General features: G+C 52.9%; 1 protein-coding gene across 1 annotated transcript; it reads right to left on the reverse strand.

The window, feature by feature from the left end:
- Nucleotides 1-26,590, reverse strand: EVPL (envoplakin). The gene is made up of 22 exons (XM_054278904.1): nt 26,517-26,590; nt 20,249-20,348; nt 19,393-19,547; nt 18,214-18,337; nt 16,685-16,810; nt 16,373-16,411; nt 15,479-15,640; nt 14,788-14,895; nt 14,069-14,164; nt 13,705-13,830; nt 12,741-12,887; nt 12,443-12,597; nt 11,042-11,139; nt 10,344-10,525; nt 9,470-9,648; nt 8,943-9,081; nt 7,632-7,825; nt 5,885-6,035; nt 5,175-5,258; nt 4,979-5,089; nt 4,260-4,352; nt 1-3,450 (listed from the first exon to the last, which is right to left on the reverse strand). Exons 1-22 carry the CDS (start codon nt 26,588-26,590, stop codon nt 1-3), a joined length of 6,093 nt encoding a protein of 2,030 aa, XP_054134879.1.
- Between the last annotated feature and the right edge of the window lie 559 nt (nt 26,591-27,149).

The raw sequence follows: 27,149 nt of genomic DNA on the forward strand, positions 1-27,149 counted from the left end.
TCAATGCCTGAACCGCGAGAGCCTGGGGGAGCGGCTCGCCTGGTGGTACCGCTGATACCCCTCTGACGCAGCTGGGAGCAGCAGCAGGTGGCTCAGAGAATCCTTCTGGCAGAGGGCCATGGCCTCCTTGTAATTGATCTTCTCTTTAGTGACAGGGTCAATGAGATCTTTTTCATAGTTGGACTCATCCTGGAGCCTGTTGGCGAGGTTGCTCGTTATCATCCCTGTCTGGACAGCTTCCAGCACAGGGATGCGACCCGTTTTCTTGGGATCGATCAGCCCTCCAGTTAGATGCTGGACTTGCAGGTAGGGGAAAGCACTGTCCTTCGTCATCCAGCCCTTCTGAACTGCTTCCCCCACAGACAGCCTCCGCTTGGTCACTGGGTCCTCAATGCCTGTGAAAGCTTTCTGGGCATTGAGGAGTCTCTGCATGTAGGTCCTGTCAATCAGCCCCCTCTCGATCGCCTTATGCACCGAGAACCGGTCCCTGGAAATGAGGTCAATGATTCCCCCCGTGGCAGCCTGGGCTTCCAGGAGCTTCTGAGCTGTCATGGGATCGAGCAGCTTCTTGGCAACAGCAGTCTTGATGTTGTACTTGGTGTTGGTGGTGGTGTCATACACCCCAGCAATGGGGGATGTGTCATCACATATGCCCTTCTGTGAGGCTGGGGGGAAAAAGGTTTGGGTTTGGTGGGTGGTGGGTGATGTGAGTGGGGATTTGGAGATGATGGAGCCAATTGAGAGGGATGAGGGAGGCTTGGTTTCCCCAGCCACCAGCAAGGCAAATTCAGAGATGGGAATCTTGCCATCCCGGTACAGCTGGTACTCCTCCTTTGTGATCCTCCTCAGCCTCAGTGCATCATCGATGGAATACTGCTTCCCACTTTTCTTGTCAAGGAGAAGTGAGATCTCCCCATTTGGGCCCAAGGTGGTGACTTCTTCCCAGTCACACTCCAGCTCTTGCAGCTGGATGTACTGGCCTCTGTCTATGATACCTCGCTTATAGGCTTCGTACGGGGACATGTCCTTCCCTGTGTCAGGGTCCAAGATGGAGATCTTGGTGGAGAGGTTTGTCTCTCTCATCTGGGTCTCATGATTGATTTCTTCACGGTTGACCTTTGACTGGAGATCCCGAATGAACCTCTCCTTGTTGTAGATCTGGTCCTTCTCCCTAAGGATGTCTGCCTCCAGCAGGGAAACCTCGTGTTCCAGCTGCTTCTTCTTCTGCCTGTCATTCTCAGTCCGCTGGCTGAGCAGTTTGGATTCCTCCCGAAGGAAGAGAACTTTCTGCTGTTTCTGCCTCTCCAGCTCCCGCAGTTCACTCTCCAAGTTGGCTCTCTCCTGGATGGCCAGGTTCCTGGCTTTCTGCAGCTCCGTCTCCTCACGAGCCCAAGTCCTCTTCATGCCTTCAGCTCTCTCAATCTTCTCCCGGAGCCGCCGTACCTCCTCTTCCACCTTTTGCTTGGCTGCCCTCTCCCTGCTCAGCAGCTCCCAGATGCGTGCACGTTCACTCTCCAGAGCTCTGTCCTTCTCCACTCTAATCACCTCCTTGTAGATGGTCTTCTCCTGGGATTTGGTTTTCTGCAGGACATCGACTTGCACCTGCAGATTCTTGCACTCTCTCTGCAAGTTCAGCACCTCCATCTTCTCCCGGTCCAGCTCCAAGCGCAGGTTGCTGGCAGACTGTTCCAGGACTGGATCCTTCTCCAGCTTGACCACTTCTTCCATAATGATCTTTTCTTGCACTGGGGCTGGGCTCTCCTCCAGCTCCTTTATTCTCAGTGTAATTTGTCTCATCTCCTTCTCCAGTGCAAGCCTCTTGCTTCGATCCTCCTGAAAGTTGAGCAGCTTCTCTTGCTCTTCCACCAGCACACGAACCTGCTGCACGTCGCGCTCCAGGCGACGCCTGTTGCTCACCTCCTCATCCAGACTGCGTCTCAGCCTGCTGTGCTCATCTCGGAGCTTTGGATCCTTTTGGGTCAGTATCACCTCTTGAACAACCACCTTCTCCTCTGGCTTCCGCCTCTCCAGCAGCATGTATTTGTTCTGCAGGTCATAGATGGCATCCTCTGCAGCTCTCCTCTTCTGGGACATGTTGCGCACCTCCTGACGCAGGCGATCGGCTTCTTTCTCCAGGAGTGGATCATTCTCATAGCGGATGACTTCCTTGTTGACCAGCTTGGTTTCCACCTTGGATCTCTCCCTCCTCCATTCATCCCTTTCCCCCTGCAGCCTAATGAGCTGCTCCTGGGTCCTGCCGTTGGTGTTCACAAGTTCATTGAGCTGCTCTTTCAGCCTGTCAATTTCTCTGAGAATCTCTGGACTCTTTTCATGTTTCACCACCTCCTCTATGACCTCCTTAAATTCCACCTCTGGTTTTTGTGACCTGAGGACTTTGAGCTCTGCTAAGGCCTCTTCCACTTCACTGTCAATCTTTGTCCTTTTCAGAGTGACCTCCTGCAGCTCCCTTTTCAGGTGTGCAATCTGCCTCTCTGTTTCAGGGTCCACCAGGAAGATTTCATTCACCCTCTCTTTTACCTCTATCCTGGGCTTTTGCTTCTCTGCGATGCTGTACTGAGTCTGCAGCTCTCCCAGCTCACCTGTTAGCATCAAGTTTTTGCTCCTCTCTTCTTCAATCAGAGTTTTCAGCTTGGAAGTCTCTTTCAATAACTCTGGGTCCTGCTCTACCTGTTTCACCTCCTTAACAATAATTTTTGGTTCTGTTGTTTCAATCAGTCTTTCCACCTCCTCAATCTTGTTCTTCACTTTCACTATCGCTTCTTCTGCAGACTTCCTTTTGAAGGATTCCTCGTCTATTTGTAACTGCAGGGTCCTAACAGACTTCAACATTTCTGGGTTCTTCTCCAGTTTGATGAGCTCCTTCACCACCACTTTCTCTCGGATGTTGGGCTGCTTTCGCTCCAGCATGTGCAGCTCCCTCTTAAGCTGCTCAAGTTCTGAAGCAGCAGTCAAGCTTTCCTCCTGGAGATGCTTGATCTCCTGACGAAGACTGGCTGCTTGGCCATCCAGGCTTGGATCCTTCTCAATTTTTGTGATCTCTTTGGTGAGGAGCTGGGCAGGAGCGACCTTCTTCTCGCTCTCCATCTGGGCAAGCTTACGGTTCATCCCATCAATGTCTTCTTGCAGGCTCTGCCTCTTTCTGCCTTCCTCTTCAATCTGCTGTACCATCCTAGACAGGTTGCTCTCCACCTGTGGGTCTCTGTAGTATTCAATCACCTCTTTTTCTTCCACTCTTTCAATGGGCTTCTGAGTTTTCAACATCAGCAGCTTGTTTCTGTGTTCCTCCAGGTCCTCTTCAATCCTGGCCACTTTCCTCCTTTCCTCCTCCAGCTGTGATTTCAACCCCTCAGATTCCCTGCTTGCTGTGGCTTTGTTTTCAGCTTTCTGGGTTTGCTCATGTACAGCTTCAATGTCCTCATGCACTTCCTTCTGCAAGGTAAAAAAAAAAAAAAGAATTTAAAAAAAGGCAGGCAAACCAAGCCACTCTTTTAAGGTGACTCAGAGATCTTTTAAATGACATGGCATGGTGGGAGACAAAACTGGCACAGAATCCTCAGGCAGTCTTCAAATAAGGCTGTTTGTAAATTTGTGAGGACACAACCACATCACCTCAAGCAACTGACTTGGTGGTGTGGGAAATGAATTTGTAGAAATTGGGTCTTCCCCTTCAGATGGAGGTGCTGCATCAGCCCACAGAGGTGCTTTGTGCTGCCTTCCTGTATCTGCAGCCAAGGGAGAGCATCACAGCCAGTCCCCAGCTTAATCTCTCGTGCTTCCTGAACCCACTAAAAGTCACCTGGTCCTGAGACCTTTCCTACAGGTGGTTCAAACCTTAGAAAGGTATAAAAATCCTATTGCTTTGAAGGGTTTCCAGAAGGTTGTGAGCACTAAATTCTAGCCACACCCACAAACAAAACTGAAATTCTCAGTCTGTGATGGTTGATTAGCTACGGCTAAGAAAACTGGACTTAAAAGCCCTGATTTTTTTTTTTTCAAGCATAAACTACAGCTCCAGTAAAGAGCTGAGGGCCACCAGAGGTGATGGGAGTCACAACCCAAGATCAGTTTCAGTGAAAGTGTTCTTTCTTGTGGTCTTTTTCTCAGTGGGACTTCCATTCCTGTCCTTCCTCACACTTGGATGTGGAGTCTCAGGGAGGGGTGGGGGAGCCCCAGGCTGAGCAGATCTGAACCCCAGTCTAGAGCACCCCAATCTCTTGCAGTGAGCTCTAAGCTGGTACCTTCTCCACGACCTTCTTGGCAAACTCCAGCCGGCTGAGCTGCTGCTTATTTTCTGCTGCCAGCTCCATGTAGAGCTTGGTGACATCATTTTCCTGCAAAAGAAAGAGTGGTGAGAGCCTTGTGCCCTCCCCCAGACACAGCTCTGCTGCATGGCAGACTCTGCCACACCTCCTTTCACCTGGACCACTTCTGTGTATGTCATAGTTCTAGAGTTTAGTGTCTTCCCATCTGACTCTTTAGAGAGGCACAGAGTCTAAGGACTCCTGCAGGAGATCCTGTCCCTGTAATTTGAATTCCTGTTAGATGCCTGCAGGCCTACACAGGGCCCAGTCTTCCAAATTCACAGATGGAGAGCAGCTGGCAAAAGGCTCAAGGTGATGCAGAACTGGGGTGTAACTGGGAAGAGCACAGAGGAGCTCTGGCTTCTTCCTCTCCCCACACACACACCCTGTAAGTTTTATCTTCATACACAATGTGGTGAGGAGGCAACACCAATCTCAACCAAGGTGCCAGGCACAGCCCTAATTCAGGATCTCACACTCAGGATCTGTCCCTGCTGCTTTGGCCCAGGGACAAAGGGATCCCTGAGGACTCTGACTCTGGGATTAGGACCATAACCAGTGGTGGCTGTAAGATTGGATTAAGGCCTTGCAGAGGACATTGGGGCATGGGTAAGGAGCTGGACAATGGTTTCTGTGTCTTCATCTTAACATTTTACCTGGGCCTGGATGCTTTCCTGCAGGGGGGTCACCCGCAGCCTCTTTGCAGCAGAGTCAGTCAGGGAAGGGTCCAGAGAAGAGCTGTATTTGCCTGCTTCAAACTCATAGTCCTGTCCAGAGCAGACACACGAGAATCAGGTGGGATCTCTTGGGTGAAGTGCTTAGGGAGTGACAAATAGGAGAGGCCATCCTTACATTGAGGGTGGACTGCACGTTTTGGGACAGCCTGATCAGGGCGTTCTTCTCAGGTTCCTTGCTCTGGATCTCCTCCACCAGCCTCTGCAGGAGACACACAAGGTGTTAAGGACACTCTGAAACCCAGCTGCCCAGTAATCAGTAATCAGTAATCAGTAATCCTGCAGCCTAGAGAATCAGCTCAGCTCAGGAAATGGTGGCAACAGGAAGACATTTAGGAAGAGTCTCCAGGGTTTTAGGGTATCTCAGCTGTGCTATAACTTGCCTAGGACTTCTCACACTGATTTATCACAAATAAAATAACTAACAGCCAACAAAGAGACCTCCACAACTCCTTGTCTGAGCTAGTGAGCTTAGAGTCTGCTCAAGGAGAGAAAAATTAAGGACTTGGATACAACATCTTAGCTTGAGGTGCAGTATTTCAGAATCTGAAAGTGTCCTCTCCATGAAGAAGATTTCAGCCTGGAGGTGACTGGCACAGAAGAGGACATCAGCACTGCAGATAAACCCAGCAAGGTTTGGGTATGAGATACACCAGGTTTGAGATACACCAGGTAACACCATCCATGAGCTGCAATCCTTCTCTAGTTCATTCACTGTGGTGGGGAGCACACAGCTAGGAGCTGGCTGGTACTATTTTGCATGTGCTCTTCACAAGCAAATTGCCCCATCCCTGTAAAGTTCCAGGCTGTTCCTGCCCTGGAACACACCTTCTGTGCCTGCAGCTTGTAATTGATCTGGCTTGGCCCATCAGTGGTCTTCACTTGGTGCTTGGGTAGGTTGTTCATCCAGAACATCAGGTTCTCATTGGAGTTTTGGAACTGCTGGTAGGTGAGGCTGATGTTCCTGAGGGTCTTCTCTCTGCACGGCACAAAAGTGGACAGGAATGTTAAGGGAAAGGGCAAAGATTCATGTGCAAGTTCCTAGGGAGGAAGGTGAAAGGTGAAAATGTCACCACAACAAACACCAAGATAACAAAAACAAGGAGGTGACAGCTGATGCCTGAGTGGGGAGCACAACTCTGGAAGCTCAAAGCCTGTGCTGTGAATAGGAAGGTGGCAACTGCACAGAAGGACACACGTGGTCCTCAGTATTACAGGACTGGGGTCAGGATCAGGGTCCTGCAATGCAGAACATACTCAGGGCTTTGACCCTGCCCCACTCTGTCACAGTCTATCCTTTCCTTAGGATTTTTTCTCCTAAGAAGCTGAGAGGCCTCAGGAACAAAATGTAAACATTGGTTATCTGCTGCTGTGGAATGCAACAGGTGCATCTGTGATTGGTCTCATGTGGTTGTTTCTAATTAATGGCCAATCACAGTCCAGCTGGCTCAGACTCTCTGTCCAAGTCACAAGCTTTTGTTCTCATTCTTTCTTTTTCTATTCTTAGCTAGCCTTCTAAAGAAATCCTTTCTTCTATTCTTTTAGTATAGTTTTAATATAATATATATCATAAAATAATAAATCAAGCCTTCTGAAACATGGAGTCAGATCCTCGTCTCTTCCCTCATCCTCAGACCCCTGTGAACACTGTCACACCATTCCACCCTAGCTGAAGGAGCAGGGATGCCCCAGGGGTGGGTGTGGGGGCCTGACTAAATATATGTATTGTAAATACATGTATGGCAGTGATCTCTGTATTGTATTGCCCTGATTCTAGTTGCTGTAAATGGGCTGCAGCTGTGATGTGCTTAATTGGGCAGCAGCTGTAGCCTGTGGAGGTAACTGAGATAAAAGGGGGTGAGGCATTCAGAGAGGGCTGGGGAGGGGCTTCAGCAGAGAAGACAGCAATGACACTGCTGTGAAGATTACAACATCTGGTGACCCCTAATGTGATGAAGAACATGCAGCCATAAGAAAACATCGAAAGAAGGTATGGAACCCCCTGGCATGATAGAAGAGAGGACAGCCGAGAGCTGTGGCAGCCTGAGAACTGGGACTTTAGAATATAATATGGCCTTTGAATCAAGGAGCTGTAACAGCAGCTGTGAGAATATGGCCTTTGAGGAAAAGAGCCTGGGAACATCTAGGGATTTGTATGTGTTCAAGACAGCTGAGAGCTGTGGCAGCCTGAGAGCTGGGACAAAAAGATCCAGGGATATGTATATATTCAATGTATGTATTCAAGACAGCTGAGAGCTGTGGCAGCCTGAGAGCTAGGACTGATATGTGTATTGTAATTATTGTAATTGAAAAATGTGTAAAAGAAAAGGGGGGAAATGTGGGGGCCTGACTAAATATATGTATTGTAAATATATGTATGGCAGTGATCTCTGTATTGTACTGCCCTGATCCTAGTTATTGTAAATGGGCTGCAACTGTGGTGTGCTTAATTGGGCAGCAGCTGTAGCCCATGGAGGTAGCTGAGATAAAAGGGGGGTGTGGCATTCAGAGAGGAGCCCCAGCAGAGAAGACAGCAACAGCACTGCTGTGAAGATTACATCAGGTGGGTGCTCACCTCTGGTCCAGCTGGTCGGCCACGGCGTGGTAGCGGTCATTGAGGAGCTGCACCTCGCGCTTCTGCCGGGGCAGGTCGGGGCAGAACTCCTGGAAGTTGTTCTGCACAGCACTGCAGCTGTGCTCAGCATCCTTCAGCCCCCTGTTGAGCCTCAGCACACAGCCCTCCTGGGCCACCAGGTCCCGTCTCATCTTCTGCAGGCCAGGAAAAAAGACAAAATATTGGAATAGGATCCCAATATTTCCAGGTAGATTGTGCCTGGGCCAGTCTGACCCTTGCTGCTGGCCAAAGGCAACAACTGTGGTGTGTCACCCCAGAGACACCTTTGGCTGGCTGGAGGTTGCAGCTGGGCAGCTGAACAAGTCCAGGCTTGTAGAAACTCAGTTTACCTCAGGAGGGAAGGCTTCAGGCTATGGTGAAGAGGAAGGAGACGGATTCTGTTGGAGGGTTAATATCCAGAGTTTATTCCATGGTCACAGACATCTGAATCATGGTAACAGCTCCAACAGAATACTGAGCACATGGTCCAAGCTCAATTTAAGCCCAGGGACAGGGGGAGGGGAAGGGACAGGTGAGGCACCAACCAGGTGGGAGGGGCAGGGTCTCAAGGGACGAGGGACACCCAGACAGGCCAATGACCCAGGCCCGAATTGCATCCTTTGTACCTGACCAACCACAGGAGGCCTTGCTGGAACGTTCAGCCTGATTGACAGGACTCACTCAGCAAGGGGGAGAGCGGTATAGCCACACCTGGGAAGGGACTGGGAAGTAAAACAGAAAATTGCAACACACTGCAATGACCTTGTGTTGGCATCGGTCAGAGCAGCACCCAAACACCCTCCCTGATGTGCCACTGACTGGGCAGCACTGGGGGCTGGCCAGGCTCTCCAAGTGAGGTGGAAGAGGTGGAGCAGTGAGGTTTATTCACCAGGGAAGCTGGGGAGCAAAGTGGCTTGGACAGTGCATTGAGAAGTTTTGGGGAAGGCAAAACATCAGATCACTGTGGGTGCCAAGGATGGGGCAAGGAGATTGGGAGCAGAAAAGATCAGGGAGAGGTGTGAGGCACAGCAACAGAGACTGGATGCTAAGGGGGTCATGATGTATTTTAGGGACTGCAAAGGGAGAGACAGAGGGACAGAGTGTTTTGCTGTCCAGTGAGAGCAGGTCAACACCAACATCAAACCTTTAAGGAAAAAGTCCTCAAAAATGCTTAATCACTGGTGCCTCAAGGTGCCCTATTAACTCCAGCTTCTCCACTCTGGTCCCTGAGCTCAGGGATCTCCCCCAGTGAGAAGCCTGATGCTCCCCTACCTGCAGGTCATTGGCCCGATCCTGCAGGGCATTGGGGGATGCAGGAATGATGCTGTCCTGAGCCAGCTTGGCCTCAAACGTGCTGACAATCTTGTCTGTGTTCTCAATCTGAGTCTCCAGGTTCAGGGCAGCCTTAGCCCTGGGAAAGGGGAAAAAGAAGGACAAGGTTAGCTACAGAAATCCCACTCTTTCTTTTCTCCCTTTAATGTTTAACCTTACTTAAAATTAGAGCTTCTGCAGGATGTCAGAGAACAAGGAATGTGCTGCTCACAAGTCAGATATGCTGCAGTTCACCACACAGCAGAGCTGGGACACACACCCATTGTGGTGGATTTTCTGTGATGAGGGGATCTCCTCACAAATTACCCACAGGAACTCCTTCACAGGAGTCCTTTGATGATGGATGGGAGGTTTCCAACCTGTGCTGGATCTCAACCAACATCATATAGATCAAAAGCATTTTCTGTCATGCTTCTTGTTGGCACACCTGTGCAAGAACAGCTCCTTCCCTCATCCCCATCACTCACTTCTCGTTGTACAGGCTGGAGAGCATTTTGACATCGCTGTATTTGCTCCTGAGGGCGTTCAGAGTGACAGGGAGCTGGGAAGCTGAGGTGCTGCTGGGTTTCTTGGAAAGGTAGGTCTCACACTCCTTCTGCAAGGCATCCTTGGCTGCCCCCAGGTTCTCAAGTTTCTTTGTTGTTTCCTGGCACACCAGATGGAAGCACAGTCACCCAACACAGCCAGAACAGTGCTGCTGTGGAAATGTGTTTTCCTTCAGGGGCAGGTTTGGCTGTGGGGCTCAGGGTGTGGTGCCCCTCCAGTGCCCCTTGGGGCACAGCCCCATCCAGACTGTGGCTGTCTGGCAGTGCCAGGGTGTGGGAAAGAGATCCACATAGACAGGTGGAAAAAACCAACCTGCCTGAGCCCATCCTGCTGCCAGAGCCAGGTAAACACCCACAGATGAGGATGTAACAAGCTGAAACACTGCAAACCCAGACCTTGACCCAGAGGAAAGGAGGGGGGCTCCAGGGCACTGCTTCTTTTCCTGTCTCACTGACATTGACAAGTCTGTATTTCCCATCAGGTGAGACAAAGCTGGCCTTGGATTAATTCCCTTTATCCCTTAGTCTCTTAGGGTGACAGCCTTCCCAGGACAGGGATCTGGACCACAACTCTGAAATGATTGGACCCTTTTGCTTCAGAGACAAGGAAAGATCCTGCATTTCCTGAGGGTTTCACTTTGTCCCATTTCAAGGGTTCAAGCCAGCCTGAAACCCTTGAATCTGCAGTGTGCTTTTCTCCTTTGGAGCACCAGCTGTCCTCTCCAGTGTTATTTCCATGTTGTCCTGCTTTGGGCCAGGGACACAGAGCTACCAAACTGCTCCTACTCCTGCTCACCTGCTGCTGCTTGATCCTCCTGCCCAGGTCATCTGTAGGGTCACTGTAGTTCACAGGAGACCTCACTCGGTTCAAGACCTCCTTCTCTACCTGCACCAGGTCCTTGCCCACCTGATCCAGGCTGCTGAGGAGCTGGTCAGCTTGGGGATCATCCTGGACTGCTGGAGGGCTCTTGGACAGAGCTGCAGTGAGACACAGCTTAGGTTAATCCCCAGGTTTTAGCTCTGCCATGGTGAGCCTCAGCTGCAAAGGAGGGGCAGAGCCAAGTGCTGCCATGCAGACATGTCCCTTCTCAGCTTTGCCTTTGAACTGCAGCTCTGGGAATAGCACAGATAACCCAGGGTTGGGATTTAGCCACGGCTGCCTGCTCATCCCACAGCCCCCAGCTAGGGAAGAGAACTGCAAGGGACCCAGATTACAAAGCAGGTTTAATTAAAGTTTCTGGATAAGCACATCCCCCTGAAATCCTAAATACCCTGCAGCTGTTGATGGAGCTCAGAGGCTTAGGAAAGGCAGCAGACTTTAAGTGAATTGCTGAGAGAGGAATCAGGTTATCTTTGCCATGGAGGAGAAGGCATCCTCCCACAGGGCCCTCTGCAAGTGTCACTGTGTGAGCTGCAGGGGCTCTGCCCACCCTGGGTGGGTGCTGTGCTCCCAGAGCTGCCTCTGGAGAGGGCTGGGCTATCCAGGTGACAAACCTTGCTGGCTGGGCTGTGCCTGCTCCTTGTGGCTGCGTCTCAGGGTGCTCTGAACCGCTGCTCGCTTCTGCTTCACCGTGTTCAGTTCCCCTTCCAGCCTGTGAGCAGGGAAAGGCATCATCAGCCACGAGGGGCCACAGCACTGACACAGCCCTGCACAGCAGCAGCAGCTCCATGGCTGTGCTGGGGAGGTGTCCCCAAAGGCAAAGCAAGGTGTCCTCAAAGACTGGGAGCCTGCAGCTTGTTGTAACTCAGAGATGTCCCTCAGGAAAGGGCACAGCAGCAAGAGCAGCTGGTGGGTTTGAGCAGCTGAGTTCTCTCAAGGAAGCCAGTGATTCCAACTCTCAGCAGAAGCTATCAAAGCTGGAAATGTGTTTGATATGGTTGCAGTGCTTTGCAGCCTTGCAGGAAACAAGGACAGGTGGCTGCTGCACTAGAAATGCCACGTCTCACTTGTAAGGATGGTTCCTGCCTAATGAAACCAGGGCTGGGATCTGCCAGAGCTGGAAGGACCAAAAAATATTTCTGGGTGAGAAAGGACTCCTCGAAGCAGAAGGAGGGGGGAAGAGGAAGGACCAGGCTGACTGTCATCCCTGCTGTGGATTGTTCCAGCTGAACACTATGTGCTAAAACCAGCAATTCCCAGCTTGCCTGGCTGCTGTCAGATGAGAGCTGTTCCTCTGTGCAGAGGAGCTGAATTTGTGTTTTAAAACACTCACGAAAACCATAAATCCAAAGGACTCAGTAGTCTGGGATGTGTGAAGAGGGGTACACACTGAGGAACACAATGAAGCAATCACACCCATGGCATGCCTGGTGGGCACCCACCCACCTTGGGCATGCCTGCATAGCTCTGAGTCTGGGCTGTGGCCTTTCCTCAGCACTTGAGCAGCCCTGATTTGCCCAAACACCCGGGGCAGTGATTAAAGAGGCAGGGCCAGCCTCCCTGCACCCCGCCCCGTCCTGTGGGAAGGGCAGGAGCTGACAGAGCAGGCAGCAAACCCACACAGAGGCTCAGGGAGCCCTGCTCAGTCTCAGCTGGGGCTGCCTGAGAGCAGATTCCACAGATAACTCTGTCCTGTTTGGCAGGTCCCAAGCTCCAGACTGATTCTGCAATTAATTTAGTCAAACCTATGCAAGTCACATGTTTGGGTGAAGAAATCAAGCCTGACTGCCAGAAAACTCATTGAGAGTGAGGTCTGTGCAGTGTGCAGGGATGTTGAGGAGTGGTAGACACCTGGATAAGACACTTGGGTGCACGGAAAAATCCCCCTCCAAGAAGGATTTAGTACTAGATGGTTGAGAGGCCTGTCCCCAGCTGCTGTCTCTGCAGTCAGGCTGGTTATGACCCAAGAGAGTCCAAAATGTCTCTCTGGGTCAGGGTCTCTGCTGCAGACTCACCTATTGACCTTGTCTATGGACTCAGGGTCAGGAGGAGGGATGGAGAAACAAGCAGAAGGTGCCTCCTGGACCATGCCAGTGCTGCTCTGGATCACCCACATCTCTGGGTTGCTGTTGTCCTTCAGAGTGTACTTGTCCCCTCTGGTCAGCTGCACCTGGGAGGGGACACAAAACCCAGTGAAAGGCTTGGCTTTCTGGCCCTAAGGCAGCTCCTCACACCTCAGAGTCAGGATCTGGAGCAAGCAGAGAAGAATCCAGTTCTCTGTCCCTTCTGAGGGTGCTGCTAGTCCAGCCTCACCTCCCCAGCATCCCAGTCACAGAGGGTGTCCAGGGTGAGGGGCTGAGGGGGACGTGTCCTGCGCAGTTTCAGGGGGCTGATCTCTTTGCTCCTCCTCTTCAGGTCAGTGATGCTCTTCTCTGCCTGCTTCAACGCCTTCTCCTCGTTCTAAACAAAACAGGGGAGACAGAGCTTGTGGCCAGGTCTGGGTAGGAAGGAAGGGGAGGGTCACACTACAGCAGGTATGATGGGAACAATTATTTGGGACTCTTTGTGGGGTGGAATTGAGAGTTTCTCCATTCTCAAGCCCTCCATTTCCCTCCAACACTCTCCTCAGTTTCCTTTGCTCACAGTTCTGCCATTGAGAACACAGCCTGGGTTAACCTTAGGTGAACCCACCACACTTTCATATCAAATATCCTGAAGGAGTTTTCCTTTTCAGAAATGGAACACCTGCCAAGAGATGGCTGCATTCCAGTGTCAGAAAGTACCAAGATTCCAGCATCTCATGAGAGCCAAATGTGTTGCATGCTTGGGAAGATACCATGGTGAACGTGTCCCCTCCCTCTCTCCGGGGCAAATCTTCCTTTCCCATCTGCACCTCACCCCTGAGGTCAGATCTCTTTGTTCCCTCCCTTGCCCTTGGCTCATGAGAGTGCTGAGGAGATGGGAGGATCTTTCCCTGTTGGATGCCAGGCCCTCCAACCCAAGTCTCTTGTGCTAGGGACAGCACAAGGCTTCTCCTTGCACTTCTCCTTCACTCTGATGGTGACCTGGGGCCTGGCTGTGTGTCACTGATGGGGACAGTGCCACCTCAGGGCAGTGTGAGCAGCTTGGATCCCCTCCCTAGCACACAGCTGGGCTGAGCTCTCCCTGTAGGATTATTCCCCCACCTCTTCCCTTTCCCCTTTCTAATTTATTGGGGAGTTTTTAACTTCGGATTTAACTGAGGTCTGGCTGGTGCCACCAGCCGTGAAGGCCTCACCTCCAGCTGAAGCAGCAGATCTGACACCACCCCAGGGCTGTCCTTGTTGAATTTGCTGTATTTGGTGTCCAGGTCAGAGCTCATCTTCTTCAGGGAGCTGCTCACAGCCTCAGCATCATCCTGGAACTGGGGGTGTGGGTAGGGAAACAGTCAGGCATGGGGGGACACCACTGTCCCCAGGTCCAGTGGGGTCTCTCAGTTCCCAGCACCTCTAAAAGGTTCTATTTTGAGGGACATTTCCCCAAAATACCTTTACTAGGGGCAAGCAAAGGGTCTCCCTTCCTCACCCCTTTGCTGTCTCTCCTCCCAGCCTGCCCACTCTGGCCTGACCTGCAGAGCCATGGCCCATGAATTTGCTTTTTACCTTCTTATAGCTCTCCACACTTTTCAGTTGGCTCTCCTGGCAAATGCAGAGATTCAGGAAATTCTGCCACTCGTTCTTCAAGGCTTCCTGGTGGGCCTGTGGTGGGACAGAGCACATCTCAGTGGGTTCCAGCTGGTCCTGCCTCCCCCATCACAGGTCTCCTTTCCTCAGAAGTGCCAGAGATCAGAGGAGGAGCAGAGACAAAGCTGTGCCCAGGCACTGCCTGATGCTGAGCCTGAGTGAGGACACCCCTTGGGAAGGACCTGGCTCACACAGAGCAGCCACCACTTCTCAGGTGGTCTCAGCTCCAGTGGTGCTGGGGACTGAGAGCCCACCACAGCCTGGCACTGCATCTGCAGGCTTGGAAATCCAGCCTTGGAGGATGGGAGCTGCTTTCACGTGGGAGAAGTCACACCAGGAACTTCCCAACAGTGTGAAGGTGGCTGCACTGATGTGTGTGAGCACCTGAGCAAGGGCTGGTCCCAGCACACAGATGTTGGCCACTATGTCCTGGAAATTTTGGAAAGGGTGAAGACCCTGCACTTCCCTCAGCTGCCCTGTGGGGCTGAAGCAGGCAGAAGGATGCTGCAGTGCAGGCAGGGCAGTATGGAAGGAAGGAGTGGCACAGCTGCAGGGAGAGGTGAAGGGGTCTCCTCTGCCCCACCACCTGAAACACTCTCACAGTCCCATGGGACTGGGGAAGGGACCCCTCTCCCCACCTGGATAGGTTTGATGGCTGGGTGCTTCAGCTCAATCATCCTGTCCCCATCGTCCTGCAGGTGGTTCACAAACTCCTCCTGGCTGAGCAGCTCATTGGACTTGAAATCCTGGAGGGAAAAGAAACTTTCTGACCTTGGGGGCATGCAGGGAGCACAGAGGGGTCTCCTGGGGCACCAAACATAACAGAGATGAGGCTCCCGAAGCACAGACAACCTTGCCTGTTTGTTTGTTTGTTTTTTAAAATAGAAGGGGCTAGGCAGAGCTAAAACTAATTAGACACATTTGGGCCTCAGAAAGCATCAGGGCATTTGTTCAAAGAGCATTTTCCTATGCAATTATCCCTCTCATTTTCTGTGTCCCAGCACATGGCAGCCACTGGGTGTTGTACTGTGGCCACTGAGGGCGATGTGGCACCGAGCTCCTCCTTTCTCTCTGATCATGGAAAGCCTCCAATGATCCCACGTGCCAGTTCAGGGGACAGGAGGGGTCCCACAGAGCGGCTCGGTCCTAATTCCAGCACCCAGGGGGGCTCTTCCCCCTCTGTTTTGGAAAGGCTCATGCTCAGGGCTGGTGGTGGCTGTGCAGGGGGCTGGGATGCAGGTTCCCTGTGCCAGGCACCCTGCAGGTGCCCTGTGCCAGGCCTGGCCAGCCTTCCATGGGCAGGACACGCTGGCAGCCCCCAGGGCTCACCTCGTACTCGCGCCGCACGCTCTGCACGTCCAGCATTTGGTCACTCCAGTCCTGCTTCAGGATCTTGGTCTGCTGCTCTGTCAGGTAGCCCAGCTCCTTGGTGCAGCCCTGCAGGTGGTGGTAGAGGCTGCCAAGGCTCTGCCCTCGCCAGATGGAAGCTTTCTGCCCACGCACAGGACGAAGAGAGTGTCAGTGGTCAGCCTAGGGAGTCCTTTTTCCCTCCTCCTCTTCCTCCCCAGGACCACACTCCCATTGCACATCCAGCAGGAGATTCCCAGAAACCTTGGTGGGAAATCTGCTACCACTGGCTCTTATCTGATGGGGCTGCTGCTCCCTTTCCCTCCTCACAGACAAGATGTGTTTGTCTAACCAGAATCCCAGGTGTGGGCTGGTGCCCGGGGCAGTCTCAGAGCTGCTGAATTTCCCACAAATCCCATTTTCAGCATCAGCTTCATGGGCCCAGCTGGGTAAACCCAGGACTTTCTTCCTGGCCACCTCTTTGCTCTGGCTGTTCCTTTCCTCTCTGGAACCCTTGTTAGGGATCAGGGCAAGCCTCCACATTTGCAATCCTGATTTGGAAGTGTGTGGGCTGGGCTGCATTTCCTGGTGCCTTCTGGTCCCTGTGCTCATGGACACAGAGGAAACTGCAGGTCCATGACCCACGAAGAGAAGAGACATGGATCTCACCCTCTGCACTGCCCTGAGGACAGAGAGTTCTTTCATTTACAGCGATCCCAAGGAGGGAAGGAAATGGGGAGATGATATGAGGGACACAACTTTACTGAGCAAGCCCAGGGGTGGCTCCTGTTCTGAACTGGGTGTTCCCTGCCCATCAGGGATGGTGTTACTCTGCTGTAAGACCCCACCTGCTCAGAAAACCACCCAGAATCTTACCAGCAAGTCCTTGTACTGGCTTTTTAAATCTGCCACATCCTGGGTTACACCACAGCCAAGACCAAGGAGGTGAAAAAAAAAAAAAAAAAAAGATGAAGAAAAGCTGTTAGCAAAATATGTGGTGAATGCTGATGAACTGATTTATGGAATTTGCTTTAGAAACCATCCAGGAGCCACCTCCTGGGCCCTCTGCAGAACAAGGGTGTGGAGCAGCAGATGGGACACAGGGCCAGCAGTGGCACAGCCAGCAGGTCCCAGTGCAGTGACAGGGCAGAGGGGACAGAGGGGACAGAGGGGACAGAGGAGCCTTACTCCAGAGCGCAGGTTCTTGATCTGGAGCCCGTAGGCCTCGATCTCCTTCTGCAGGATGTTGTGCTCAGCAATTTGCTTCTCCAGCTCCGACATGCCGGGACCATACTGCCCTGCATCGACTTGTTTCTGTGCAAAGGAGGAGGGCACACACTACAGCCAAGGCTGCATCTCAGGGAGAAACCCCAGGCAGGGCTGGCAGGGCATGGAAAGATCTGGTATCTGATAGGGGCCCAGCAGAAAGGAAGGGGATTTTTTTGTTGTTTCCCATCATTGCTGTTGGTTGCTATTTCCCCAGCCATACACAGGGGCAAAAATAACCAGACACACAACCCTGGGCTACAGACCTGAGCTGAGCCAGCCCCCTGCTCATGGTGACAGGCATGGGATGCACTTAAATACCATCCAGCTTGCAGGGGAATCCAAACTGCCTCCAGTCTGGGAACTCCACATACCCAAACCTTGCAGTGTGAAACCCTGAAAGGCAGGGTTGTAAAATCCTAGGAGACAGCACCTTCCCCATCCCTTCATCCCACAGCAGGACTCTCTCCCTGATCCCCCTCTGGTAACTCTTAACCAGAAGAGGTTAATTCAGAAGGTGCTCCAGAGGGTTTTAAGAGGTAGAAGGAGAGTCTGTCTTTCACTTAGAATTATTATTATTATTTTATATTATTAATTTATCAATTCTATTCATTTATATTATTATTTTATATTTTTGTATTATATTATTTGTTATATTATTCGTGAATTATTCCCACTACCTCCAACAGCCCTGCATTACACTGAGCATGTATATATTATTCATGTTTATCTATATTATTTATGTTTATTATTTTTATATTACTATATTATTTTTATATTATTACTGAATTATTCTCACTACCTCCAACAGCCCTGTGTTACATTGAGCATGCATATATTATTTATGTTTATCTATATTATTTATGTTTATTATTTTTATATTACTATATTATTTTTATATTATTACTGAATTATGCTCACTACCTCCAACAGCCCTGCGTTACATTGAGCATGCATATATTATTATGTTTATTTCTCTTATTTATATTTATTATTTTATATTATTACTGAATGATTCCCACCACCTCCAACATCCCTGCATTATGCTGAGCACGTATATATTATTCATGTTTATTTCTATTGTTTATATTTATTTATAAATTATTATTTTTATATTATTATATTAATTTTTATATTATTACTGAATTATTCCCACCACCTCCAACATTCCAGCGTTATGCTGAGTATGCATATATTATTTATGTTTATTTCTATTATTTCTATTTATTATTTTATATTATTATTTTATATTGATATTTTATATTATTATTTTATATTGATATTTTATATTATTATATTATTTTTTTCTATTTTTACTGAATGATTCCCACCACCTCCACCATTCCAGCATTATGCTGAGCATGCAGTGGCTGGCACAGCCCTAGAGACAGCAGCAAACACTGCCTGTCCTGGCAGGAGATGGAGAGAACCCCCAGCCCCAGGTGTGTTACCATTTTCTGCTCCAGGATCCTGGCCCAGTCCAGCCTGGGCCCCAGCTCGGGGAGGTTCAGCTGCTCGTAGAGGGCGCGGTACTCGGCACAGAGCTGTGTCACACGCTCGTGCAGCTGCTGGATGCTGCAAAACAAGGGAGACGCACAGGTGCCCGTGTCACTCAGAGCACAGGACAGCCAAGGTGGAGCCCAAATTTCACCCCCAAGGCCCAGGTGCTGTTCCTCTGTGGCACTGGCCTCCTTCAGCAGGTGTTACAGGGCTTGCAAGGGTCTTCAGGGTAAAGAGAGAGGCGAGAATGTTGACTTCATGTTCAGAAGGCTTGATTTATTAGGTTATCATATATATTACATTATTACTATGCTAAAAGAAATAGAAGGAAAGTTCTCAGAAGCTAGCTAAGCAAAGAATAGCAAAGGAATGAATAAACAAAGGTCTGTGTCTCAGCAGAGAGTGAGACCCAGCTCTGCCATGAGTGGTCAGTAAATCCAAACATTCACCCAAGACCAATCACGGATCCACCTGTTGCATTCCACAGCAGCAGATAACCATTGTTTGCATTTTGTTGCTGAGGCCACAGCTTCTCAGAAGGGGGAAAAATCTTAAAAAAATTATTTTTATGAAAAGATGTCTGTGACAAGCATGTCCAGCCCTTGTCCTGCTGTTCTCCATCTCCAGGGTTGTCCCAGGAATTGCTGCCCTCAGGATGCTGCAGGGAGGTCAGGGCTGCCCTTCCCAACTGGGGAACTTCCCTCCTGATTTCTGCATAAAGGGCTGGAAGTGAGGGGACCAAAGCACCAGAAGCCAACTGAAGCTCTTCTCCCACTCCAACAACACCTCTGGCTCTGTGCTTGCCCCAGATTAAAGGTATTTATTTTAGGGAAGGCAGAGGAAAAGAGGATTTGCCCTGATAGTGGGGCCACATTTTAGCTCTGCATTTTTCTAGTACCTTTTATAAGGGCTCCCAAAATACTGGAGCCTCTTGGGCAATCGCTCTGGCATCCACCCTGCATACCAATACCTTTATAATAAATTGGCAGAAAAAATTATTTTAAGGCTAAATTCTGTGGGAAGAGGAGTGAAACTACCACTTATGGCAAGGAGTGGAGCTCATTCCATGTCCTGAGGAGGTTCCCAATTGCTCAGTGCCCTCATCACACCTATCCCTCCACTGTACTCACTCTTTCTCTATCTCAAGAGCCTGTGGGTGTTTCAGCCTCTTGGCACGGTCCACATCCAGGAAGAGATCCTTCAGCAGGGTCTCAGCTTCCTTCAAATTCCTGGCATTCTCTGTCTGGAACTCAAAAGCCTTGTTCTTCTGGTGATTGCTGGAGTCCTGGAGGCCAGAGAGACAGAGGAGAAAGCCTTGTTGGACCACAGGGACCTCCCCACACTTTCCTTGGCCAGCACAGAGGCTCTGCATCCTCCACACAGCAGCCACAAAGGAGCCCTGGTGCCCAGGCTCCTGCCCCAGCTCCCTCCCTACCAGGCCCTTTGTGGGCCAGGCTGGCAGCCCCTGGGGCTGTGCTGCCACAGCTGAGACAGCCCTGGCTGTGCAAAGCCTCAGGCACCGAGCAGAGAGAATCTGAGAAGCCTCAGGATGCTGCCCCAAGGGTTGGGAGGCTCTGTGGGGTGTCTGTTCCTCCCCAGCCTCGGGCCAGCCCCCAAACCTGCAGCAGCACACACAGAGCAGACGCCTGACCTGCTGCAGTCCTGGGTGCTGAGAGTTTGGGACTTTCTGTGCTGACAAACTCTGACCCCCAGGAGAGCACTGCATTTGACCTGAGGCTGTGGAGAAGGCTTCCAAAACTGATTGATAGCACTGGGATTATGGGTGTGTAGTTTGATTGGAAGTGTGTAATATCACAGGATGGAAAATTTAGAGTTTAGGTCTTAGAATACAGTAATATATATAAAGCAAGATGGAGGTTTTAGGGTGGAGGCTGGTCCTTCTTCTTCATAGGTTTGGGTGGTGTTCTGGACAGTGCATTTCCAGGCAAAGCCTTTCACCTCCCACCACCCCCTGCCACGAGTGACCTGCTTGAGTCTGGACTGAGTCTCCAGGATGTCCTTCTCCACCTGGTCAGCATTTGTCTGCATGCGGGAGATGAGCACGGCCAGCTCGTTTGTGGAGGACCTGGAGAGGGAACAGCAAAGCAGGTGGGTGGGTAAAGGTTCAGCCCCTCCATCCCTGCCCAGGACCTGCCCCAGGCCTTCCCCCACGTCCCCTGGCTCTCTCAGGAAAGAGCCTGAGCTGTGTCCGAGGGCAGGGGCACACACAGGTGCTCAGTGCCTGCTGCTGCCCTCAGAACTGCTGTGCTCAGAGTCTGGGGTGGGGTTTTGCCACCACCCAGCCCCTCTGCACAACTCCTTGCTGCAGATGCTCCAAACTTTGTGTGCATTCAAAAAAACATCAGAGGGGGAAAAACAATAGAGAAAAAAGAAGGGGAAAAACCCTGCTGTAGGGCTTCCAAAAACACCAGTATGGGGTTGGAAGACCCAAAGCCACAGAGGACTGGAGGCCAGGGGAGCACCCTGCAGAGGCAGCACAACATGCTCACCCTGTTTGGCGGTGCTCCCCTGGGTGCCTGCCCTGGGTGCTGCTGGCACAGGTGGGCTCCAGCCCATCCCAGAGCTGCCATCCTGTTCCTGCCCTTCAGCCCAGAGCAGCCATCCTGTTCCTGTCCTCCATCCCAGAGCTGCCATCCTGTTCCTGCCTGTTCCTGCCCTCCAACCCAGAGCTGCCATCCTGTTCCTGCCTGTTCCTGCCCTTCAGCCCAGAGCAGCCATCCTGTTCCTGTCCTCCATCCCAGAGCTGCCATCCTGTTCCTGCCCTCCATCCCAGAGCTGCCATCCTGGTCCATGTGGAGCTCTCCAGAGGTGGACCAGGGAGACACTGGAGAGCCCAGTGCCACCCCAAGACTGGGCTGCAGGGCACAAGGACTTGCTGCGCAGACCACAAGCCCCTCTGGATGCTATAGGCTGCTGTGGTGTTTTCAGAGCTCGGGGAACAGCAGGAAGCTGAGTCAAGGCAGGTTTAGGTTGGATATCAGGAAAGGGTTTTGTACCCAGAGGATGCTCAGGCACTGAACAGGCTCCCAGGGAAGTGGTCACAGCACTGAGCCTGTCTGAGCTCAAGGAGTGTTTGGACAGTGCTCTCAGCACATGGTGGAATTCTTGGGGTGTCCTGCACAGGGCCAGCAGTTGGACTTGATGATCCTGGTGGGTCCTTTCTAGCTTTGGATAGCCTGTGGTTCCCAGACTCCAATTTCCCAAGGCCATGGCAGAGCTACCAGCCCTCCTCACCCCAGTGGGGCTCCACTGAAGGTTCCCAACAGCCATTCCCTACTGCTGTCACCTCAGTGCCACCACACATCCCATCACAGCCCTTGTCCCACCCTAGGGAACGAGCAGCCCTGCTGGAACAGCTGGATCCAAAGGCTCAGCCAGGCACAGGATGGCTCCCAAGGCTCCCTGCAGACAAGGAAGCAAAAAGCTCAGTGCCACCTTTGTCCCCGTGTCCTGTTGTTTCTGACAGCCCTTGGGGACAGCACTGGCCCTGCCCTGCAGGCAGGGAGAGCACAGCCCTGCCAGGGGGGTGGGCAGGGACAGCAGCACCAGGGATGGAGCCTTGGAATGCTGCCGAGGGGACAAAGTTCAGCAGAGCTGAGCACGTTGTGTGCTGGTGCTGGCAGCTGAGAGCAGGGAAGAGTCTGAGCAGCAGCACTGGGACATCAATGGGGGTCAGCTGGAGTGGGGACACTTCTTCAGGGCAGGTTGGTGCCTCTTTGGTGGAAGAAAAAGGTAGGAGAAAGGTGATGTCCTGCAGCAGAGCCACCACACCCGCCCTTTAGCCGTGTGCTTTCCTTCCCAGCCCCTGAATCGACAAAGGATGGGGGAAACAATTCCCTTAATGGCTCTGCCATTGCTCCAGCTCCTGCTCGACGCTCCAGCTCATTCCAAAGGCTGGAACTGGTGCTGGGATGTTAATTTATTACAGCCCCAAGTGACTCTGACATGCCAGGGAGTGCTATGGTCACCCCAAGCCAAGCACTCGGGTGCCACAGCTCCCGTTTGAAGTGAGCTCAGCCCACACTGAGCACAGCCCATGTGGCTCCAGAGGGAGCACAGCCCCAGTGCTCCTGCTCACAGCGTCCTGCTGTCCCCTTTGCCCAGCCCCTCTCTTGTTTTTAATTTCCCAAGCCCTCAGCTGCCCCAGGTTTGGGGCTGGCCGTGCCTGCAGTGCTCATCGGGAGGTGAAAGGGAACTGCTGAGCTGGGCAGTGCTGCTCTCCGGGTCTAATTCCAGGGACTGTGGAGCCCAAGCAGAGCATCCATCACCACCAAAGCATCATTCCCTGCTGCAGCCCGTGTTTAACATCCCGTTAATCATCCCTCCTACGACACCCCTGCTCTTTGCCGGTGTAACCTGCGGTGCCCAGGGAGATGCACAGGGTGAGTGGGAGCAGCACAGGGCTCGGTCCCTGCGAGCCTGAGCGTGCCGCAGGCTGGAGCTCCCGGAGGTGCCCCCTCCCCAGGAGGTTACACAACCTCCCACTCATCCCTGACACGCCTGGAATGAGGTGGTGTCCCATGAGCAAATACTTGAGCACCACCCAAATTTCCTGCCCGGGCTCTGTGGCAGGGAGGGGATGTGAGTCACGGGCTGGGCTGGGCCCGGAGCCTCTCCCAGAGCCCGGGAACAGCATCGGCCCCCAGCAGCTCTGCCTGAACCCGGCTCCTGTCTAAACACCTTGATGGGGTGTCCTGTTTGAGCCCATGTGGCTGTGGATAACTCTGTGCTGCTCCAGGAGGGGAGGAGTGAGGATCCATCCTCCCCAGGATGGTAGATCACCAACACAATCCTGTTTGTTCCTGCTGGCACTCCCCTTCTGGTTGAAGGAAACACTGGGGCACTCCATCCCTTATTTCCTAAGGTTGGGCATAGGAACCTGCTTTGTTTAGGCTGAGCCATGACAAAACTGTGGCCAGAAAAGATGTCAGCAACCTCGTGGTCACAGGGACTCAGCCCATGCCAGGCTGTGCTGCAGGAGCACCTGAGGCTGGAGGGCAGGATGCTGCTGCCAACAGCCTGGTTAGCAGGAAGGGGGGATGATTCCTGGAGAACATCACCTCAGGAGAAGCAGGGTGTGCTGAGGGGAGTCTGTGCAAACACACACACACACAGCCCGTGGATGCATCCCTGCCCCTCCCTGGGATGTCCTCCTGTCCCTCCCTGCCCATCCCTGCTGCCCCTGGGCAGGAGCTCTCACTCAGCCAGAGCTGGGCCCTGCATTTCAGGGTGGACATGCTGACACCTGGGCTGTGTGAGGCACCTGGCATCAGGTGGGATACAGGCAGCCACGAGCTCCTGTTGGACACCCCTCAGCCCCCTGAACTTCGGGTCCAGCCCCACACACAGAGCATGGGACAGCCACAGCCCTGGGATGGCTGAGGGCAAGCTGGGCAAAGCTCCTCCTGCTCCTCCTCCTCCTCAGCAGCCAGGGCAGCCTCCTCCCCAGGGCCATCTCATGCCTAGGAGAGGCACAGCACTATTATTAGCATTATTAATTGGTTCATTTCTCCTTCCACTTTCTGCCTCCTGGACAGTCCAGCTGCACAGCACGGATGGTGTCTCCCAGCAGCAGCAGGACTGTCCCCACTCCTGGTCACCCCTGCCAGGGCACTTTGAGCAGCACCACAGCTCCACCCACAGCAGTCCCTGACCCCTCTGTCCCTTCCTCGTGGGGTGAAAAGGGCCCAAGGCTGGGTCTGTTCTCCCTGACACACACAGAAGTCCTGGCACATTTTGGTTTGCCAGCAGATCCAAGAAGAGCACCCCTGAGCCCCTGGTCAGTACCTGAGCCCCTGCCAGCTCTGGATCAGAGGAATTGAGGATCAGGAACTAAGCCCTGCCAGTTCTGGGTCAGTACCTCAGCCCTGCCTGTCCCCACACTGCTCCAGACTGATGGGAGCAGCAGAGGGAGATGGTGGGAAAAGCAGCAATCCCAGGAGACACTTAAATCCCAGGAGGTGCCTTGCCATCCACTTCCTTTGTCAGAATCACACCCAGGCACAGCCAGTCCTGCCAGATCCAATCCAATTCCACCTTCCCAAGAGTTTTCCATTTCAGCCCTGCAGTGCCTCCACCTGGAGCAGGGCACAGCCAGGAAGCTCCTCGGGCACAAACCTGTGCTGCTGATGCTTCCCTGGGGTGCATCCACCAAGGTGAGGCAGCAAAGGGCCCTGGCAGGAGGCTCAACACCACAGCCCCAGGGACCAGGAGCCCTCTGTGGGGGTCCAGCTGCTCATCATGAACCCCAGAGAAAGGCAAACTCAGCTGCTGCTGAGGCTCTGGCCTTGGGGCCACCAAGAGAAGCTGTGGGCCACCAACATTTTCTTGGGGCCATCTGCAGAGCGTGTGCTGCTGGCTGCTCCCAAGACAACTCATCCACCTTCATTTTCTCAGCTACTTTGGGCACTGACCCAGCCCCAGGCCATGGCCAAGCAAATGAGGCTGTGTCTGATGGTTGGTGCCTCCTGGAACAAGCACAGCTCAGGAATTGCTGTGCTGCTGGCTCCAGCCTCCATCCTGCAGGGGAAGAGCTGTGAGGTCTTGCTGGGATGCAGCGCCAGTTATTCTGGGAGGTGCGTGCTGGGGCAGAGCCTGCCCAAACCCTCTGCAGCTGCTGAGAAATCCCCAGGCTGCTCTGGGAGCTGGCTGGGGAGGTGCAGAGGTTGCATTAGTGAGGCTGAATAAAGCAGAGCCTGACACAGCTCCAGGCTGCTGGGGAGGTGCCTCAGTGCAGCCAGGCCCCAGGCAAAGCTGGGTGCTCAGAGAGCCCCCAGAGCTGCCTTTGAGATGAGTTTGTGCATGCTCAGCTCCACTGAAGGTTCCCATGGCAGGGTCCAGCTGCTGACACCCCTCAGGCAGCCCCAGCCTTTGGGGGGGTCCCCTTGTCCCCAGGCCCTGCTCCCTGCCCAGCTCCCCCTCTCAGTGGCTGCTGGCTCACCTGGGGTTTGGCCCCAAAGCAGCACATTGTGACCCCCCAGGTGTCCCCCCACACACACACACACTGTCCTAGAGTGCTGCTGGTGGCCCCAGAGATGTGGCCAGCACCCCCTTCACCCTGCATGGCCCCTTTCCTCAGCACAGCCCCCCTGGCTGCTTCCTCAGCTTCCAACCATGGCAGGGCAGAGAGTTCCCATGGAATCAACCAACCCTACAACGTGCAAAATTGCTGAGGAAGGTGGAAAATAATCCTGATTTAACAAGAGCAGCTGGAGGGAGGGCTGAGATCTCCCTGCAGAAGTTCCTCCTCCCAGAGGAGTCCCCGATCCTTGGGAAGCATCACACATCTCATTCCCTCAGCACTGAGGGACTCTTCATAGAACCACAGAATGGTTTGGGTGAAGGGACCTTAAGGACATGGCCAGGGACACCTTCCCCAGAGCAGGGTGCTCTCAGCAGGTCTGAAAGAGGCAAACCCAGGGATGAGACCTGGCCTGTCCCAGGCTGGGTCAGAGCAGCCACCAGCAAACCAAACCCTCCATGCCCTTCCCCTGAGCAGCAGCAGGCTCAGCAACCTTCTCCAGGGATCCAGGGCAGCATCCCAGAGCCTCCCACAGCCAGGGAACCCCAGAGCCTCACACAGCCAGGGAACCCCAGGATCCCAGAGCCTCACACAGCCAGGGAATCCTGGAATCCCAGAACCTCACACAGCCAGGAAACCCCAGGATCTCATACCCAGCTTGGGATCTGCATCAGCACCGAGCACACCCCATTCCACCCAAGCACAGAGGCTGCTTTTATCCTGCTCCTACCTGCCCAAAGAGGGCTTTTTTTTGTACCTCCCTGCTCAGTGACCACAGCTCTGAGCACATTCCAGGGGCTGCAGACACTGCTGGGAAGGAGCATGAAGCCCACCAGAGACCAGGACAGCAGCCAGGCAGCACATTTGGGTAAACAGCAAACCCCAAACTTCTGCTGCTCCATGGGGGATGGCACTTAGGGTGGCTTAAAAACCACTGATCCACAGGGGGATGGCACTTAGGGTGGCTTAAAAACCACGGACCATGCATCCCTTGTCATCCTCCAGGGTCACACAGCACTGACAGGGGTCACACAGCACAGACACAGAGAGGGGACACACAGACACAGACACAGAGAGGGATCACAGAGCACAGACACACAGACAGGGGCCACACAGCAGTGACACAGAGAGGGTCACACAGCACAGACACACAGACGGGGTCACACAGACACACAGAGGGGTCACACAGACACACAGAGGGGTCACACTTACTTGCTCGGTTTGACAGGGGAACCTCTGCTGGGGGAACTTCTGCTCGGGGAGCTTTTGCTCACCCCCTTGAACATGTTGGCGAGGTCCCAGCTGCTGTCCCGGGCTCGGCACGGCTCTGGTGGCTCCCTGCTCCCTGCTCTGCTGTGTGGGATGGAAGGACAGCGCTCGGCGGCGCATAAAGAGCAGCTCCTGCGAGGCTCCTCCCCGAACGCAGGTGAGCAGCAGCAGCGGAGATGGAGGCACCTCTGAAAAAATGACTCGAAAAACCAGTTTAGGGTGGAAAGAGCAGAGCACCAGAGGGAGAACGGGAGACCTCGCCCTGGCTCGGAGAGTGTTCGGGCTCACACAGCCCCAGCCGAGCAGCAGCTTCCCAGCAGAGGGACAGGGAGCACTGTGCAGGCAGGAAAAGCCTGGGAATGTCACTTGCAGGGAGTGCACTGCAGCCATCGAGGCACATTTTAAAGCATCTCCTTGCAGCCTCTGTTTAAAGCGCTACAGAACAGCAGAATCCCCACGGACAAAGCCAGCCGAGCGTTTCCTGAGGTGGCAGCAGCAGTTTGGGAATCAGAAACTCTCAGAACATTTTCAGTCCAGCATTTTCAGTCCAGCATTTTCAGTCCAGCATTTTCTCAG

This window comes from Melozone crissalis, unplaced genomic scaffold (assembly GCF_028551555.1).
Source record: "Melozone crissalis strain CALT ecotype California unplaced genomic scaffold, PUWL_Pcris_2 ptg000026l_1, whole genome shotgun sequence".
Classification (NCBI taxonomy): domain Eukaryota; kingdom Metazoa; phylum Chordata; class Aves; order Passeriformes; family Passerellidae; genus Melozone; species Melozone crissalis.